Source organism: Artibeus jamaicensis, unplaced genomic scaffold (assembly GCF_021234435.1).
Source record: "Artibeus jamaicensis isolate MK-2021 breed Jamaican fruit bat unplaced genomic scaffold, CSHL_Jam_final contig_497, whole genome shotgun sequence".
Lineage (NCBI taxonomy): Eukaryota > Metazoa > Chordata > Mammalia > Chiroptera > Phyllostomidae > Artibeus > Artibeus jamaicensis.
In genome coordinates, this window is record NW_026521863.1 from 2,035,721 (window position 1) to 2,053,457 (window position 17,737).

The window sequence follows — 17,737 nt, forward strand, 5'->3', positions numbered from 1 at the left end:
AAGGTAAACCCGGCAAGCTGAAGAAGGGGAGAGGCTTGGGAGAGGGAGGGTCCAGGGGAGAGACGCCGGCTGTGGGGCAGTGGGGCTGCCTGTCCCGTTGCCTGGCAGCAGGGGACCATGGTGGGAGGGACTCGGAATGTTTGTCCGTCTCCTCGGTGACCCCCAGCCTGGCTGGTGGCCAGGAGGGCAGCTCTCGGGGAGGCGATGGCTGAGGACTCGGAGCCAGACTGTGAGTGGCACTGAGTGTCTCGCGTCTGCTGTTGTGTGTGCGTTGGATGTTGCACCGCCTGGGGACCTGCGGCTCTGATCCCCGCGTGGGAGATGGCACTCCTCCTCGCGGCTGCATCTCGGCTCCTGCACCCCCAGGGGTTAGGACTGATTTGAGGTTGAGTGGCCTACACAGAAAAGCTAGTTGCAACACACAAAGGAAGCAGATCAGACGCCTGTGTGGGTGTGTGTGTCCCTGTCCTTGGCAGGAGCGGGGGTGAGGGAGAGATTCCTGGCTCCTATTCCCATATTCCTTTAAAAAAGCCACACTGTGGGGCACTTTCTGCGGTGCAGGCCCCCCCCCCCACTCTTCGCCAAGCCCCCACCAGCCCCTGGCACCAAGTGCCGCACTTTCTCTTTATTTGGGGTCTCTCTTTGGCCCGGGGCTATTGTGAACTTAGCAGTGGGGGGCAGGTGGGGAGTCTCACTCTAGGTCGTTGCCGCTGAGGCCGCTGTGTGTGCAGGGAAATGGGGCCGGTGGCCCAGGTGGACTCTGGGGTGAGAGAAACTGGTTGGACTGAGCAAAATTTACCAAATATTTTTATAAAACTTCTATTTGATGGCTTCCAAGCACACGTAGAACTGTGCTTGTGTGCATGGCTTGGCACGCAGCCTGCCACCTGTGACTCAAACTGTCCCCGACAAGGTTTCCCCGTCTGGAAGGTGGGGGGGCAACAGCACCTGCCCTGCCGTGAGTTCTTCGACTGCTTCTCCTGGTTAATAAGACCCTCTTCTCCACAAAGAGCTCGGTGACCCTGCCGCTCTGGTCCCTGGGCCAGCCGTCCTAGTACAGGTGTGAGAAGCCGTTCGGGCCGTGAACTTGAGCGTGTTGCCTTCCCCCTTGTTGGCTTCCGAGTGGTGAGGTCTGTCTCGGGCTCTCGGCCAGTCCTTCGGGCAGTTCTGCACGACTTTCTCTGTACGCACTTGCGGGTGTCTGTCGTCTGCCAGGTGGCAGGACAAGCAGGGCTCGAGGTGTCTGCATCTGAGCCGTCTGCCTCCATCCCTTGTATCAGAGGTGCTGGCCGGTCAGGAGCTGCCCCAGGACTCCCGCCAGGCCCTTCCTGTGCAAAAGCACCTACCTGGTGGCCGGAATCCGAAAAGTGTCCCGTCTTACTTTGGCATTTCTTAATAAGCTCCTGTTCTGTAAATTAAAAACTAGGAAGAAGAATTTGTTGCCAGATAAACCAAAATGCATGAAGCAGTGGACTCAGGGCGAGGGGGGGCGGAAGTGCCTGCACACTCCGGTGGTGCAGTGGTGCCCTGTGGTCCTGGGCACCGGCTGGCAGCCCCGGCCTCTGCCTGGTCCCGGTACACGGCCCCCCGCCTCAGGTCCTCCGCAGGGCTCTGGGCTCATCATGATGTAAAGGAGCAAAGGCTGGCCCCGCGGGAGGAGGGGGTTCTCTGGCCAAGGCCCTCGGACGAGAATGGGGTCCCCAGGCTGCTGGCCCGACTTCAGGTTGTGGGCTTGCTGGACTGCAGACACCTGCGAGCCAACCCCTCATGATAAGCCTGTGCACCTCTGTCTGTCTGTCTGTCTGTCCACCTAAACGCATCAGTCTGTCTCCTGGAGCAGCCTGAGCAATTCGGTGCGGCGTCAGCGCACTCTGTGTGTGCTGACGCCTGTGATAAGTGGTGACGGTGATCGGCTTTGAAGAAGTGTCCTGTTGCTGTCTGACGGTCCCTGAGTGGTTTCCGGGAAGAGCTGTGCTGACCCTCGGCGAGCTTCTCAACAACCACCTGCTGGAGGCAGCCACTCCAGTCCCTGACCCCACAGGCGGGACAGGAGACTGGTTCCCACAGGGGACAGTGTCAGGGAGACTGGGATCGTGGTTGGGGGTGTCCCTGAGGTAGCCCAGCTCCGGGAGGGCCCCAGGTCCCCTGTCCCCTCGGTGGACACGCCTGGCAGAGTCCTAGGGCCTGTGAACATGAGGAGGAAGTGCTCCACCCCTGGGCTGTGTCCTCCGGCCCTGGTGGCCCCCAACTGGGGAGATTGTCTGGGCAGCGGCGGGGGGGGGGGGGGGGCCTGGCCTATCGCGAGAGGAAGGACAGAAGACAGGGTGTGGGAAGGCTGTGGGGGCCCTGCTGGCTCCCAGGTGGAGGGGCCATGTGTTGGGGAGGTGGGTGGCTCCCGGGGGCGGAGTCACCCACAGCAGCAAACAAGGGGGTGGGAGCCCCGGGTCCTACAGTGACTGGAGGACTGCGAGGCACTGGAGTGTGCCACCCACGGGGATGGGTCTGGAGGCAGTCTCCCCCCAGCTTCCAAGACTCAGCTGGGCCGGGCCGCATCTTCCTGCCCGAGCTGCTGCCCGGCACGGAGGCCTCAGCCCTCTGGGCTGCGGTTCTGACCCGCAGAACTGCGAGCTGATACAGGGTTTGCGGCTGCTGCTGCTGCGTGTGGGGAGGTGGTTAGACTGTAGGAGACGCCGTCTCCCTTCTTCACTCGTCCGGGCGCCCCTTCCTTTCTCCAGGAGCAAACAATGTGCCCTGACCTCCCGTCTCTGCCTCGGAGCAAGGGCCGCCGGCGAGTGGGTGTCCGTGTCCCCCTCTCTGTGTGGTCCGCTCCCCTTTGGGGACCGCCAGCTCCGCTGTCTCGAGCTGCTGCCCCGGGACCTTGCTGCGGCCCCGGGGTGGGTGTCACCGTGTTCTGTCTCCCCTGCAGTTTACCTGCGGTGGAAGCACTGTGAAGCCCCGGGAGTGAGGACCCTGTGCAACCTCACGAAGCTCCTGAACAGACTCGAGAAGAGCCACCGGGATGACATCCTGCTCTACACCTCCGGACACCTGAACCCCAACAAGCTGTACAGGCCCCCCGAGGCCATCCTCCGCCACTGGCGCAACGCCCACAGCCCGGAGGGCCGGCGGGCCCGCAGGGCGGAAAGGCCGTCCGACGAGACGGTGGCCAAGATGAAGGGCGCTTGGGCCTATTTTACCATCAACACGGCTCTGGGTCCGAGCGATGGCCCCGGCACACCCCTCTTCAGGTACCTGAACCCCCCGGCCGGCGTTTTGCACGCTTCCCAAGAGGACGTCCTTCCAAAGCTGACACTGGCGGAGGAGGGCGTCACACCGCGAAGGAGAGAAGAGCTGCGGTGGCCGGAGATGAAAATCCTGAAGCCCCAGGCGGTGCGGTCCAGCCGTGAGTGTGTGATGTCTCCCCGGGGCAAGGACAAGTACTGGTACCTCAGCTCCTACTTGGCCGGCCTGACCAAAGCAGACAAGTACAGGAAGTTCTTGCATTTCCAAAGGAAAGTGCTTGCCACGCAAGATTGCCTGGTGACCGATTTCACTGGGCACAGGGCAGCGACGTGCCATGAGAGGAAGTTGGAACAGGTGAGGGGGCGGTGCCGTGGTCCTGCAGGGGGCACGCTTGCTCCTGTCCCTGGCGGCTGGGTGCTGTGGGCAGCGTCTGGCCCTTGGACACCTCACTCCTCGCCCAGGTAGAAGGTGACAGAACTGCCAGTCACTGACGACATCCCATGTGACACAGGTGGTCACAGCTGGGGCGACATAAGGGAGGGCTGAGCTTGGCAGCCGGTACGTGGGAGGCGACGTTGGGATTTGAGCGTGAGGAGCCGCGGGCAGGGTAGTAAGCAAACGCACACAGGCTGCGGCACCCCTGAGGGAAGGGTCTCCTGCCTTGGTGGAGCAAAGTGAGGGAGAGGGAGCAGGGGACGTCTGCGAGTGGCCACCGCGTCTGCAGAAGGTGGACAGGGCCACGTGAGGAGCCCAGAGAGCTGCCCAGGGTGGTGCCCAGGGAATGGGGGCCCCAGCCTGCTGTGCAGAGGGGAGGGTGCGGGAAGGAGAACAGAGGTCAGGTGTGGGCTGACCAGAGGACTGCTGGAGAGAGGAAGGTGTGGGGGCGTGTGGGCACAGACAGGGAATCCCTGGCTGCAGGGTGTGGGGGAGCGAATAAAGGAAACAAAAGTCAAGGAGGACCCCCGGGTGAGCAGGCCATTGCAGGTTCTCAGCGGGTACAGGGCATCAGGTGCCCCCGGTCGCCTCCTTGCTCTGCTGGGGCCCAGTCCTGGGGCGGTCGGGGCTGTGGCCCCGATGGAAGCCCGTGGGGGTTCCAGTCCACAGCCCGGAGGTACCCAGGAAGGGAGACTGGTGCCCTGAAGGGCCGGCTCTGGTTCCCCTCCAGGAGCTGCAGAGAGTGTGCCCCTGCCACCCTGACAACAAACTCCAGGTCCTCAGCGGAGTCTTTGAAGACATCTGCAAGAGTTCTTTGATATTTGGGGACCTCTTGAAGGAGATTAAGGTAAGTAGCCTACCTTTCCCACCTGGCAGTTGGGAGCCAGGCCTGATGTTCCGCACACACAGCCTCAGGCCTCACCAGGGTTCTTGCCCGTGTCCCGGCCTCCCTCCCACAGACTCGGGAAACCACTCAGAGGCGCGGAGGGTTGAGCCCGCAGCCGCCCGGGCACCGTGGGCCTCGGGCTGCACACACCCTGCGAGCTCGGCCCCAGAGCCGTGTTTTTCACCAAAGCTTCCCCGTCGTTGGCAGATTTACACAATCGTGCATATGTAACATACACACCCATGCGGAATTTCTATGAACCGTTAGGAGAGCACACGTTTGCTGCAATTTCATGATGAGAGAGACCTCCAGGTGGGGGCCGAGGTGAAGTCAGGTGTCTACGCAGCTCGCTCTCCACGGTCCCTGATGACGAGGAAGCAGCCCTGCGGGGACAGGATGTGACGGGAAGGGCCAGCCTCGTCCCCGGCTGGACTCACCCACACCCACGGAGCTTCCGTGCGGCAGGCAGTCACCTGTGTATGTGGTCGAGGCATTTGATGGCACTGGTCTGCGGGGACGGGTGGTTCAAACGCACAAATGCTTCAGAGGCGCTCAGACCGTGCTGGAGTGTGCGCCTGGTTTAGGGCGGCGTGGAAATGGTTTGTCTTCTGAACGTGGTTGAGGCCGATGCATCGTTCATGCACGCGAAACGCCCGACCCTGCCGTGCCGGCTCAGGACACAGCCCCGGGCCTCTCCTCTCTCTGCAGGGCGAGTACGAGCTCTACATGGCTATACTCCTGAGCACTCGGCCCGCGGAGCGGCACCAGGTAACGACTCACCTGCGGGCGCCAGAGCGGGCCCAGTGCTGCCGGTTCACGGGTTCCGAGCACCCCGCTCCGTGCCTACGTAATTCAGGCCGTAAGGGTTATGCCTTGGACTGGCTGCTGGACACGCTGGTGAAGGATTTACTTCTTACCTGCCGCTCACTGCAGAGTCAGCGGTGCCGTGGGAAATGTGCACGGCTTGTTTTTTGCCAGTGTCTCTGGTCACTGATGCTTAGTGGCCTTTCCTGCTGGCTGACCCTTCCGGTCCCTGGTCTCCACTCACCACTCTCTGCTTGACAGGCACCGTTTGCATAACTTCTGTGTGCTGGTGTGTATGTATTTCTTTGTATACATACATACATACATACATACATACAAATAAATGTATATTCCTCGTGCTGGCCTCCAAAGCAGCCCTGGACTCAGTGAGAAGGGAGGGTGAGTGGTCCGGTTTGGTCTACGCTGGGCTTACCCTGTTGTGCTTTATTTGCAAACCAGTGACCAATGTGTGTGTGTGTGTCCTGGCCAGGTGGCTCCGCTGGGTGGAGCATTGTCCCACCCACCAGAGGTGTCACGTTCCATACCTGGTCAGGGCGCACGCGGGAGGCAACCAATTGGTGTTTCTCTCCCTCCCCCCCCAGCCCTTCCCGTCTCTCTAAAACCAGTGAACATACTGCAGGTGAGGATCAACACAGTCACAGCATTACACGCAGTTCTAGCGTCCTTCTTCATCTCAGACCCCTGTGTGGGTTGTTTGCTTTGCTTTGGGGTTTTTTGTGGCAGGAGAAGACACTTGGGTGGGACAGGATTCGTCACCGTAGGCCCCGGCCGGGTTGGCCCGGTTTCTTACCTTTTGAGGCTGAGTCACGGTGGGACATCGTGCCCCTGTGTCAGCCAGCTGCCCCCTGAGGGATCCCCGGGCCACAGGGCACCTGCTGTCCGCTCTGGAGCTGTGGCCGCCCCTCACCTCACGGCGTTGCTTTGTGCCCCTGCACTGAACTGCTCCTGGAAGACGCGCGTGGTGCCCCAGCCACGGGCTCGAAGTGCTTGATCGGCACGTTCTTCCCACACACGAGCCAGCAGTGGGACCCCCACCACCTGAAACATTTCTTAGGAGAATAAAACCGTGAAATATTGACAAATGCGTCACCCAGATCTTCACGTGACTAACTGTCCCCCTCACCCCTCAGGCCTCCCCACTACTCACCTCATTTCACTTTCTGTTTTGACTCAGAACGGCTTGAATACACTGTAATCACCAAAAAAGGCAAATACTCACTCTTCTTGTGTGTTTGTGTTGCCCGTGGGCCCTGTCCTTCTAGGCGCTGCTGGCTCAGGCCAAGGGGCTGGAGAGGAGGCCGGTGAAGACCTCGGACGTCCAGCAGGCCCAGGAGCAGCTGAGGGCGCTCGTGACAGCCACCAAGGCGGCCCTGGAGCACAATGACAAGTGAGGTCACGGTCTGATTTGGTCTGCGTCGGGCTGACCTAGTTCGCGACATCTGAACACCAGCGACGGCATCATCCCCTTTCCACGCCGGTCCTCTGGCCTCTCCCACGAGCCCTCACGGGTGGCCAGGCCTCGAAGGCCTGGAGCGTGTCCAGGCGGCGCGGTATTTCTGTTTCTCGCACCCTTTCTGGGGGTCCCCGGGGGCTTCACGTGGTAGTCGAGAGCTGGAAAGACACCCCGTGAACGCCCTCGTCCTTCAACCTCAGGAACTCGTTGACCTCTCTGTGTGCAGGTCTTTCAGGAAGAAACAACAAAGGACTGAAAAAAATTAAAGCAAATCAGACATACCCCAAGTTTCCTCAAGAAAACAAAACAAGAAAGAAAACCACCCAACCAAACAAACAAAAACCCTCAAAGAAACCTCTAACTTCAGCGTAACTCTTAGATAAGACAAAGCTGTGAAAATTCAAAAGACCTGAAAATAGGAAATAATCATGGAGTGTCAGGCGTTGTCACTTGCTGCAGACCTGCGTGAGCAGGGACCGGTGGGGAAGAAAGAAGGGAGGGAGCCCGTAGATGCCCTAGAATGTTCTAGACCCACTGCCCGGCAGCGAGGGGGTGTTCCTGGGTGAGGAGTGGCAGAGGCGCCTGGTCGGTCCCCAGGGCACTGACCGGGAGGAAGGACTAACGGTGAGTGTGGACTTGAGCAAGTTCCACAGTGGTGGCAATGCGGGGGTGGGGGGCGCGCAGGGGGGTGGGAGGGGTGATCACCGCCCTTCCGAACCGCGTGGTGTAGAAAGAGCAGCAGTTAAGGGAGACTTAGAACCCCACAGCGGAAGACACTTGTGGGGCTCTCAACCCTTCCCACTACCAGCCTGCCTTTCTTCCCCCCCAAAAAAAATCCTATCCAGATAAAGATTAAAACAAAAGAAAAAACCCAAACCACAGCGCATTGAATATTAGCTGCTCTTGAATTAGAGAGTCCACACGCCAGCTGCCCCCAGGCACCGGCCCTGTTCGCAAAGTGCAGAGGCGTAGAGTGTCTTGTCCGTGGAATCCGCCGTAAGGAGGGAGCACAAAGCGAGGATCCGACCAGTTCAGCCGATGGAAATGCCCGTCCTGGGGGGACAGCCAGCGGCTGGCGAAGCTGCCCCGGAATCCGAACTGAACCAGCGCCTCGGGAGAGCCTTCGGGCTGTGAAAGCCGCCTGGGGTCAGAACTCAGACCCCAGACACGGATGTCAACCACAGAGAAAGGACGCAAAACAGGGTGTGACAACTGAGGAGGGAGGCCCAAAGTCCAAGTCAGAGGTGAGGACTCCATGGCGGCTTGTGATGGACGAGGAGGACGTGTGAATGGAAACTCACTGAAGGGGCAGCGGAGAAAAGCAGGAAAACAAGACAGTGAGAGAGATCTATATGTACACACACACACACACACACACACACACACATACATATATATATAGAGAGAGACAGACAGACAGACAGCGTCAGAGTGGAAGACCCTCAGAGAATCCACTGCACCTGTAATTCAAGTCCCCGAAGAAGGAGAAGTAATGACATAGAAACATACGTAATGGGTAAACCTGTGCCACGTGGAAAACTTGTAGAAACGAAACGCACTGAATTTATGTAGTGAGACGGCTGTTACCATTATTATTTATCCAGTTAACCTCAGCTTCTTAAAATTAGGGGTCACAATACTTCTCTGTTTTTTTAATCTGTGACGAAATGAGCCAATAGTGTGAAAGCCTTTGGAGACTGTGAGGCCCTGTGGACGTGCAGGATCCAGTCATTTGGCGGTTAATGTTTTTACTGGAACCACAGGTTCCCCTCAGTATACACAGCGCATTAGATGCCTTTCTTTTCCTCACTTTAAACCTGTTAGAAATAAGAGTCAATATCGTGTACTTTGAACCAGGAAGAAGATACAGAGGAAGAGATTGCAAAGACTTTTATTTTCCTATTTCACCATTTCCTGCATTTCACTCTGAGTTTAAATGCAGCAGCATTTGTAAATTGCATCTGCGGATGAGGACATGATGCAGGAGAAGAGGAAATCTTGTTCCGACCTCAGCGAGACCTTTCCATCGCCCTTGACGGGCTGTTTGCCTCAGAGTAGAAAATGCTAGGATTCTGCCTCCTTGCCTTTTTGGAATTCATGTCGCAAAATAACGATGATAAACAATGTGGAAAATCGTTTATTTTACATGAATGGGCTCCTTTAAATAGTGGTTTGTGCAACCTCGGCGAGGAAGTAGTCTCTGATTTTTTAACTTGACACTTAAGGTCTCATATGTGTCTTTATATACATTGTCTAATGAGCTTTTTGTTAGAAAACAAGAGGGTTCGTTTTTATTTCTCAATTTAAAACAGACATGAAGTGACCCAAAGGAAAAAGGAATGAATGGGCTCTAATATTTCACTGCTTTTGTTCTTGAACCACAGACTCCGGAGCGAGCTGGAGGCGGAGCGCGGGCTGCTGCCCCCCACCACGGAGAGCGCGGGTTCTGCGCCACACGGTGAGGTTTTGTTCGTCTGACGTGCTTTCGAGAACATACCTTGGGGGTGCGGGGAGGAGCTTGTCTGAGAGCTCCCGTCAGGGCCGGGACCGGCACCCCAGGTCCTGTGGTGGTCCCCTGCCTGTGGGTGGTCTCCGGCAGTGGCCGGGACACTGGCACCGATCTGGAGCAGGGGTCCCACCCTGCGGGGTCTCTGGGCCCCACTGGAGGAAGAGGCGTTGTCCTGGGCCACAGGGCGAATGCATGCATGGTGGCGTGCCATCACAAAAACATCTCATCGTGTTTTCAGTAAATTCAGTTTTGTGTTGGCTGCAGGCATGGCCATCCTGGGCCATGTGCGGCCTGCGGGCTGCAGCCGACCCCCGCCTCCGGGCTGTGCGGTTTTCCGGGGAACGTGGATTAGGTCAGGACCTTGGGTGGAGAGAATTATGTCAAGTTCTGACCAAGACATTTGAAATAGATCCTGGGAAACACACCGATGACCTAGACGTGGGCTGAGATCCCACGTGGAGGACTCCACGCTGCTCATCCCAGGGAAAGTATCTGAAAATACATAGCAGGCTCCGGAACGTGGAGCTTCCTGCTCCGAACGTCCTCGTGGGCACCTGAGGATGTGGGCTGGGGCCTCCGGGGGTTTCAGAGTCACAGCCATGAAGGGGACCTTCGTTTTTGCCCCTCGCTCACTGAAGTCCACCTTTGCAGACCCCAGCAAGCTCAAGGCTGTCCGCGTTTGCCGGGCCCCCGGTCTGGGACACCCATTCTCGGTCTCTGCCCACTGCGGGACCCCTCTCCCAGGGTGACTCAGTGGCGGGTGCAGGGACAGGCTGCATGGCCAGGCAACGTGACGGGTGGTTCCCCAGGATCTGAGCTTCGTCATCTCAACCCGGCCAGTCTCAGCGGCCAGACTGTAGGTCGGCAGGAGGACGTCACGCCCCTCCCGGGTCCGGTGGGAGGACTGGGGAATGGACGCGCGCAGGACGCAGCTGGGCCCCGCGAGTCGCTGCCTGTTCCTTCTTCGTCCTGCCCTCCTTCCTTGTGCAAAAAAACACACAGTTCGCGGCAAATGGATCACATTTTATACAGATTGATGCATTAAATGGATGTTAAAAATTACCTTGAATTAGATGCACAACTTAAAATATGATTAAATAATCAACATGAGTTCAGTTATGTTTCTTGCTCATTAATCTTTACCGTTGACACAATGATCCAGTCAAACACCTTTTCCCCCCAGGTTTGTGGAGCCCGACTCGGCAACTCACGGGGGGCCAGTCTTTTCTCCCCCCAGGTTCAGAACAGACTCACAGTCTAAGTGCGTGAAGTTCCCAGCAGGCCTCGGCCTCAAGGGTTCTTGCCGGAGTCTTCGGTTTTCCTTCCGCAGGTCTTCTCTCCTTCCAGGAGCAGTGTGTTCGTCACCTGCTGTCTCTGGTCGCCCGCATCCCCACGGCCACTTCTCGGACCTGGGCTGGCTCTGTGCCCGACTTCTGATCTCAGAGTCTGAAGTGGGTGGGGTGCCCTCTCTGCCCACACCCGTGTTTCTCTTTCTTGGTCTGGGTGCTTCTCACCCACAGGTCCTGGAATCCTGGACCGGCTCTTGCCCGCCTGCCGTCTCTGAAAACACGCCGTCATTTGGCGTTTTCATTGCCGACTGCTCGCTGCTGATGGAGAACAAGGCAGACAAACCAAGTTCTGCCATTCGTCCCGAACCCAGGCACGTTTTTCTCAGTATTGGGTCTCACACTGTCCCTGCGCTCTGGAAGACGCCTGGTGTCCTGTGCTCTCCCTCCTGAAAGCTTTTCCGAAGGCTTCCTGTCCCAGAGCCCCTGGGCTTTTCCCTCACTTGCTGTGGCCCCATCCTCCCCGTTAGGAAGAACGGGGGTGACAGAGGGTCATGCGACCGGCCTCGCCTCCTCTGGGCTTCTCTGCTGTAGGTCATTTCAGGTCGAGGCCTTCAGCTAAGGTCGGGGATGAGGTCAAGGGTGTTCTTTTGTAGTTTTTCTCACAAGGCTTAACAAATTTCCCCAAATTCCAAAACTTAACTTTGACGGTTTCCCTTCCCTGTGAGATTTGGTGAGATTAAGGGACAGCGATGACTTTGGTCCTGTCACTCTGCATGAGGGAGTCTTTTGTCTTTCTCGCTGCCTCCTTTCCCATCAGAAGAGGATTGTTCTCTCTCAGAAAGGTAAGTCTTACCAATCTCATCAGAGCCTGCCCGAGCTCTGGGCTAACAACCGCCTGCAGCCCAGCGAGGGTCTCCTGTCCGCACTCTGTAGGCCTTGCTCTTCCCTGGCTCCCACGTGTCTTTGAGTCAGTCCCCGTGTCTTTGATGCAAACCTTCTTTCTTGCTGGAATCTCTTTTTTTTTCAGTCTTGAGATCAGTACATCCAACTGCCTGGTGAGCATGGCCCTGATTCTCAACTCAGCATGTCCAAGACGATCAACCTCTCTCCTCCTCCCCCGCCCCACTGCCCCCATGTCCCTGGCTATTTCAGTGAACAGGGTCACCAGGCACACGGTCAGAAAGTCCGTGGCAGCCGTCCTTCACCTTTTTCCCCTGAACCACTTCAACACGGCTGGTAGCAAGGGGCCAAGTTCAGTTCCGACCCAGATCTCTGACCTCTCTGTTGCGCTGAACTTGCTGCTTCCCTCCCACACACCTGTCCTAGCTTCGGCCAAGCTGAGACCTGGGGTCACTTGGGCACCTGCCTCCTCACTGCAGCGGGTCCAGTCAGTGACCTGGTCCTGCCTTTGTCCTTTGTCCTGAATCGGCTTTGTGTCTCTCCAGCTCCCCGTACTCCGCAGGCACCGTCCTGATCTGGTCTTGTTGGAATGACCTTGGTGGCTCCCTAGGGCGTCTTCCTGATTCCAGTCTTGCCTCTCGTTGTGCACCGTCGGTGCCAGACACACTGTGACCATGGTCTCCTGGTTTCTCCCGAAGGTGTTTTCTCCCAGGGCCTTCGACACCTTTGACTGATTTCTTAACACCGCCTCTGAGACTCATCCAGATGGGGCCCCAGCGTCTTTTCTAGCCGTGCCCCTGGCTGTCAGTGCCCCGGCCCAACGAACAGCCTTCCTTTTCGGTGGATATGCCCGGTTCTGCTCCTCCACTGACCCCTCCCCTTTCACTCCTGTCTTCATCTCCTAAGTCTGGCGTCGACTCGGTTCTCTGGCCACTCACTCTTGTGTCTTCCCTGCATGGTGTCAGCTGCTGCGTGAGGCTCTCAATAAACAGTGACCGCAGGGATGGACTGAAAAAGGAACACCCCATTCCTGACTCAGACACTTCCTATCAACGTGCTTGCAGATTGCGTTACATTATATTTTATTGCTACATAAAACGTATAGCCATGTATAACATCATATTGTTAGTAACGCGTAACATTATGACTGAGGGCTATGATATTAAACACAGTGATGCTTTGCTTTCAAAAAACGCCCCCAGAATCGCATGAGAAAAATGTGGGGAAGGAGGAGCCCCTTACTCTGATTGACAAAGTCGAAAGGAAGAGGTGTGAAATACTGCAGAAACTGGATGAAATTCAAGCTCTTGAAACAGAAATTAAAACCACTTTGGTTCACACTGGAATCTTACATATCACCGAGAACAGGATTAAAAGCATAGAGGTATGCAATTTACTTATTTCGATGTTTATGTTATTCTTCCCTTGATCTTGGCGAACACATGAAGCCATTTGATTTTGCAATAAGGTAAAAAATTATATACAGTTTGGTCCAAATTTTCATTTCAAAACACTTGTAGCTAATGCTTCACAAATGATTAGAATAATTGAGAGATCTAGCTAATGAAACAAAACAAAAAAAATGAAGGTGATAAACATTCTGTAGAGTTCAGGTAAGGGTCAAATCTCTTTCAGGTCTGTTGATGTCTCTATAAAAATGTTTAATATTTTGATTAGAAAATCGTTGTAAAAATAACGGCTGCGATGACTTAGTGTCTACTGTGTGCTAAGTGGTTTCAGCTGAAGCTCAGAGTCAGTCAGTGACCCCCCAACATGACACAGCTTAGAGCTGGCCCAGCTGAATTTGAGCATAATGTGCTTGGGGCCCCAAAGCCACTGTCACTCCTGCTGGGCCACGGGGACCCATAAAGAGACTTAGAGTCACTTGCACAGTTATGCTGGCAGATGGGAACGAGTTACGGCCATTGAAAAGACAGTCACCCGTGTTAAAAGTAGGGTTTTTTTTTACAATTATTGTAATAATTTTCTTGATGAACAGATATATTATAAATTATAATCTGTGTTTTGAAATGCTAGGGTGCCCGACTTTCTATATGTGATCACGTCACTTTAATTTGTGCAGAATCCGGCCACAGAGTTCGTCACTGATGTCACTTACCCTCTTTTATTGCGGTTGCTCAGTTACACGTATCTCCAAGCCCCACGGTTCCTTCCTCTTCAGCAGAAGCGTAAAGTGGTGGGGCAGTCCACGCTTGTTTTGAGTTCTCTCTCCCTTAAAATCACATGTCCAATTTCTGTGGGTTTTTTTCCCATGTCTTTGTTTTTCAAAACTAAACAATGTCCTGAGAACAGATACCCACTTATAGTTGAATTTTTAAACAGTGAAAATAATAATGAGTTACAGCTTTATATATTATAAGCATGCCGTAATGCCGAAATCATATAAACTTTTGACTACTAGCATCTCTTTAAGTGGATTGGATTAAATGAATAAGAAGATTCCCTATAATGGTTCCATATTATGAATTCATATTACTTTATTCATTATTCATATTTGGTTCCTTAATTCAAATAACGGCATGTGCAATAAAACCGCATTTACTATCCTATTAAGTAATTGATTTCTGGTGTTGAATATGAAGTGCATTCTTTCTAACCCAAAGAAAAATAACTAAGCGTATCATCAATTAACAGCGCACCAGATGTGGCTTTGACCATTTAAAAAAATTCCATGTCATTTAATTCTCAGCAACCCTTAGGGAGAGCAAGAAATGGTACACTACTATTAACCCTCTTTTCTGGGTAGGGCCACCAAGGCACAAACTCGCCATGTGACCAGGTCGAGGGCGCAGTGAGCACGTGGGAGGAGGAGGAGTTCGCTCCCCAACTGGTTCACCGCTGCACAGCTCACACGCAGGTCACTCTGCTGCCAGCACTTGCCCCAGGTCGGGCGTCAGGGAGGGCGGCTCTTGGGCTACCCCTGCTGGTCACCATCGGTGTGCGGTTATTTTGCATATTCTTTTTCATAGTGTTCACTTTTTGATTCTCAGAAACAATACTTTTGGTATTTTAGTTGTGTTGTCCATGAATTGATAGATTTATTTGAGAAGAAGTGACAGTTTACAATATTCACATTCCCAACAAGGATTGTTTTCTGTTTATTTAATTTCCTTTAGGCTTTGCTTTTAAGTATTTTTTTGTTGTGGTTATTCCTATGACTTTATGGCACCTGCTACTATTATAAATGAAAACGTGAAATAATTTTGCATGATGATTTATAATCAGTTATCGTCGGCATCTATGTGACTTGTCGACATATGTATTTTTATGTTGTGTCCGGTCCCCTTAGCAGATTCTGTTATTAGTTCTGAAAAGTGAGGAGCCCTGTCTTCTGGAATTTCCCTGAAGTTCCCTAGCTTCTCACGTCGCCCCCGCCCCTGTGATCTGTGACCCGGAAGAGCAGCATCTCTTCACGCCCCTCCAGGCTTTGTCCCTTCACCGTCCTGAGTGGGGCGCAGCTGGGCACCACGGAGTCAGAACAGTGGCGTTCACAGGACACATTGTGTTCCGTGAGTGGGGTGCTACTTAAGAAATGTTCTTAACCAAGTCTCTTTCTCTTTCAACCTTTTCCCCTTTCAGACCGACGCTATAAAAATGGAAAAAACAAACAATATTTTAATGAGGAAAATAAATGTAAGTTTTTGTAAATCAATGTTTTTCCATAGACACATTTCCTATAGTGCCTTCTTAGACTATGTCATAAATCAAATAGAAATCTATGCATTAGCTTTCTAAATGACAACTTTCTGTAATGCTAGGAAGAGCTGGCTATGTAGCTATCAGCTCAACATTGGAAAGGGTAAGCTAATGTATGAAAAAGTCTGTCTAAACAGTTGACTGTGCCTCTTAGAACTGACCAGTTGTCTAACCCTCCCACAAAGAACAGTGAATTGCAGGGAGTGGACTTGCTTACAGGGAGTGTGATGGACCCGCTCCTCCCACACCTTTCGGGGCGCCCCTCCCACGTACATGCTAACAATATGCCACTTAATAGATTATAAAGATTATAATTCTGTTTCTACTATGTATGCATCTCTCTGTCCATTATATACGGTATAAATTACAATGTGATGCCTGATTCTAGAAGTGGCCATCTGTTTGGATTCAATGTCACTGCTGTCACATGTGACCGGCCGCTGTCTACCCATTGGCAGGTTGTCGAGTGCCAGGTGAGGCAGTGCCTGGGGAAGAACGTCCGTGGGGAGGAGCAGGGGTAAGTGCCGGAGCCGCGGCGGGAGCGGCCATGCTGCCCGGCTCCTCTCAGCGCCGTCCACGCAAAGTTAGACTAGACTGCGCAGTACTTCTGAAGCGTTTACCTGTGTGGGTCTTAACTCGACATGTTACATCCCTGCCTAGGCTTAAGAATGCTTAGCCCGAGATTTAAATCTCTCCATGTTTTTTAGCGAGAAAGAAGGAAATTCTTTGGAAAACACTGAAGAGCTGAAGGTTAATTCTCATGGGCAGAGACCAGGCATTGTGGCTGTGGGTGGCTTTCCTTTCTCAAATGACACAGCATTCGTCGATATTCAGTCTTTGAAAAACCCACACATGTATTACTGTAAAACTTTTAATTTAAAAATAGAGTGGCTGGTTAAATGATCTGTTACATAAGTTTAGAGCTGATATAGTTGAACTGCTTAGAGTTTGTAGCCAGTTCAAATCCTATAACTTTGGAAAGTTGGGGAGCAACAGAAAACCACTGAAGATTTCAATGTGGAAAGAGCTCATTTTTCCAACATTAAAAAGACATTTCGTTGTTAGTGGTCTAGGCTCAATGACGTCATCAAGCCGGGTTCTTCCATCTTCTTTCCCTTTCTCTGGACTATAGTTTCCCTCCGAGCGTCCATATGTCTGTCTTCAGGCATCGGGTCCATGTCCCCTGGAGGAATAAAGGGCAAAAGCTTCTCAGCATGAGGCTCAGCTGTTTTATTTAGGAAGAAAAGCCCTTCCTAGGGTCTCCCACTCAACTCATTGGCCAGCACCATGCGCCCAGGCCAATGGCGCCATCCTTTGTTGCAAAGAGCCCAGAGACCAGAGCATGTCACTCCCAGCTTTTCCACGATGGAGAAAGTCGTGGGGAAAAGGTGTTAGCGCAAGTGCTGAGTGAGCTACAGAGGTGGATCCTGGTTTCCTGAGGCCTGGTGATGCTGGGTGTCCTCGCGGGAAAAAACGGAATCACAAGGGCAAAGGCGGAAGGCTCCTTTCATAGTCTTGCCGAGGGAATAAATGGATCTAAATTTCAAATATCTTCAAGGCACGTCTACCTCGGCCGCCGCATTATCCTTACTCTGGAAATTGCTGCAGGGAACCTGCCCGACTGCGGAGGGAATCTTTGCTGCCTTCGGGGCCGCAGCTCTACTCAAAATAGTCTCTAAAGTGAAAGTGGGGGGTTGCAAAGACTCACTTTGTGTTTTGGAATGAATATGTCCTAAAATACACGTTTATGTTGAAATTTTCTTCTATGCTTAGCGTCCTTTTTCTAATTTATTATATTTATTCGTTATGTACTTTAAGGACCATTTGGGAATTTATTGAAGAATATGTGAAACTAAAGGAAACAGATGACAACTCAAGTGGCTGGAAAAACGACCTGTGACCATTCAGAAGTCCCATGTGTGTGGCGCGGACGGTTCGGATACATAAATTCACGGAGATATACCTCGTGTTGTCGCTCTTGATTTCCAGTAAAATTAATGTGGTATATATGTCTCACTCAAGATATGGAAATAAATACATGTATGTATGTGATAGTTTCACTTTTGTGTTTTTTAACTTTTAATAATCAATTCGATTTTATTGTTTTATTGTTATTTAAGTACAGTTGTCTGTACTCACCCCTCACCACCTGCCCCCCACCCCAGCCATCCCCACCTCCCACCCTGATCCCACCCCCCTTGGTTTTGTCCATGTGTCCCTTATAGTTGTTCCTGAAAACCCTTCTCTCCTTCCCCCCCCATTTCCCCCTCCCCTCCCCTCTGGTTACTGTCCGATTGTTCTTAATTTCAATGTCTCTGGTTATATTTTGCTTGCTTGTTTGTTTTGTTGATTAGGTTTCTGTTAATGGTGAGATCATGTGGTGTTTGTCCCTCGTCACCTGGCTTATTTCACTCAGCATAATGCTCTCCAGTTCCATCCATGCTGTTGCAAAAGGTAGGAGCTCCTTCCTTCTCTCTGCT

At 53.3% G+C, this 17,737-nt stretch overlaps 1 protein-coding gene across 1 annotated transcript; it reads left to right on the top strand.

The window, feature by feature from the left end:
• The first annotated feature begins 204 nt into the window (after positions 1–204).
• CUNH6orf118 (chromosome unknown C6orf118 homolog) lies at positions 205–17,239 on the top strand. Its single transcript, XM_053668759.1, has 10 exons — positions 205–229; positions 2,927–3,597; positions 4,409–4,525; positions 5,273–5,332; positions 6,652–6,776; positions 9,227–9,285; positions 12,743–12,924; positions 15,141–15,194; positions 15,716–15,774; positions 17,076–17,239. The coding sequence occupies exons 1-10, from the start codon at positions 205–207 to the stop codon at positions 17,155–17,157; spliced, it is 1,434 nt and encodes a 477-aa protein (XP_053524734.1). The 3' UTR covers positions 17,158–17,239.
• Positions 17,240–17,737: the final 498 nt, after the last annotated feature.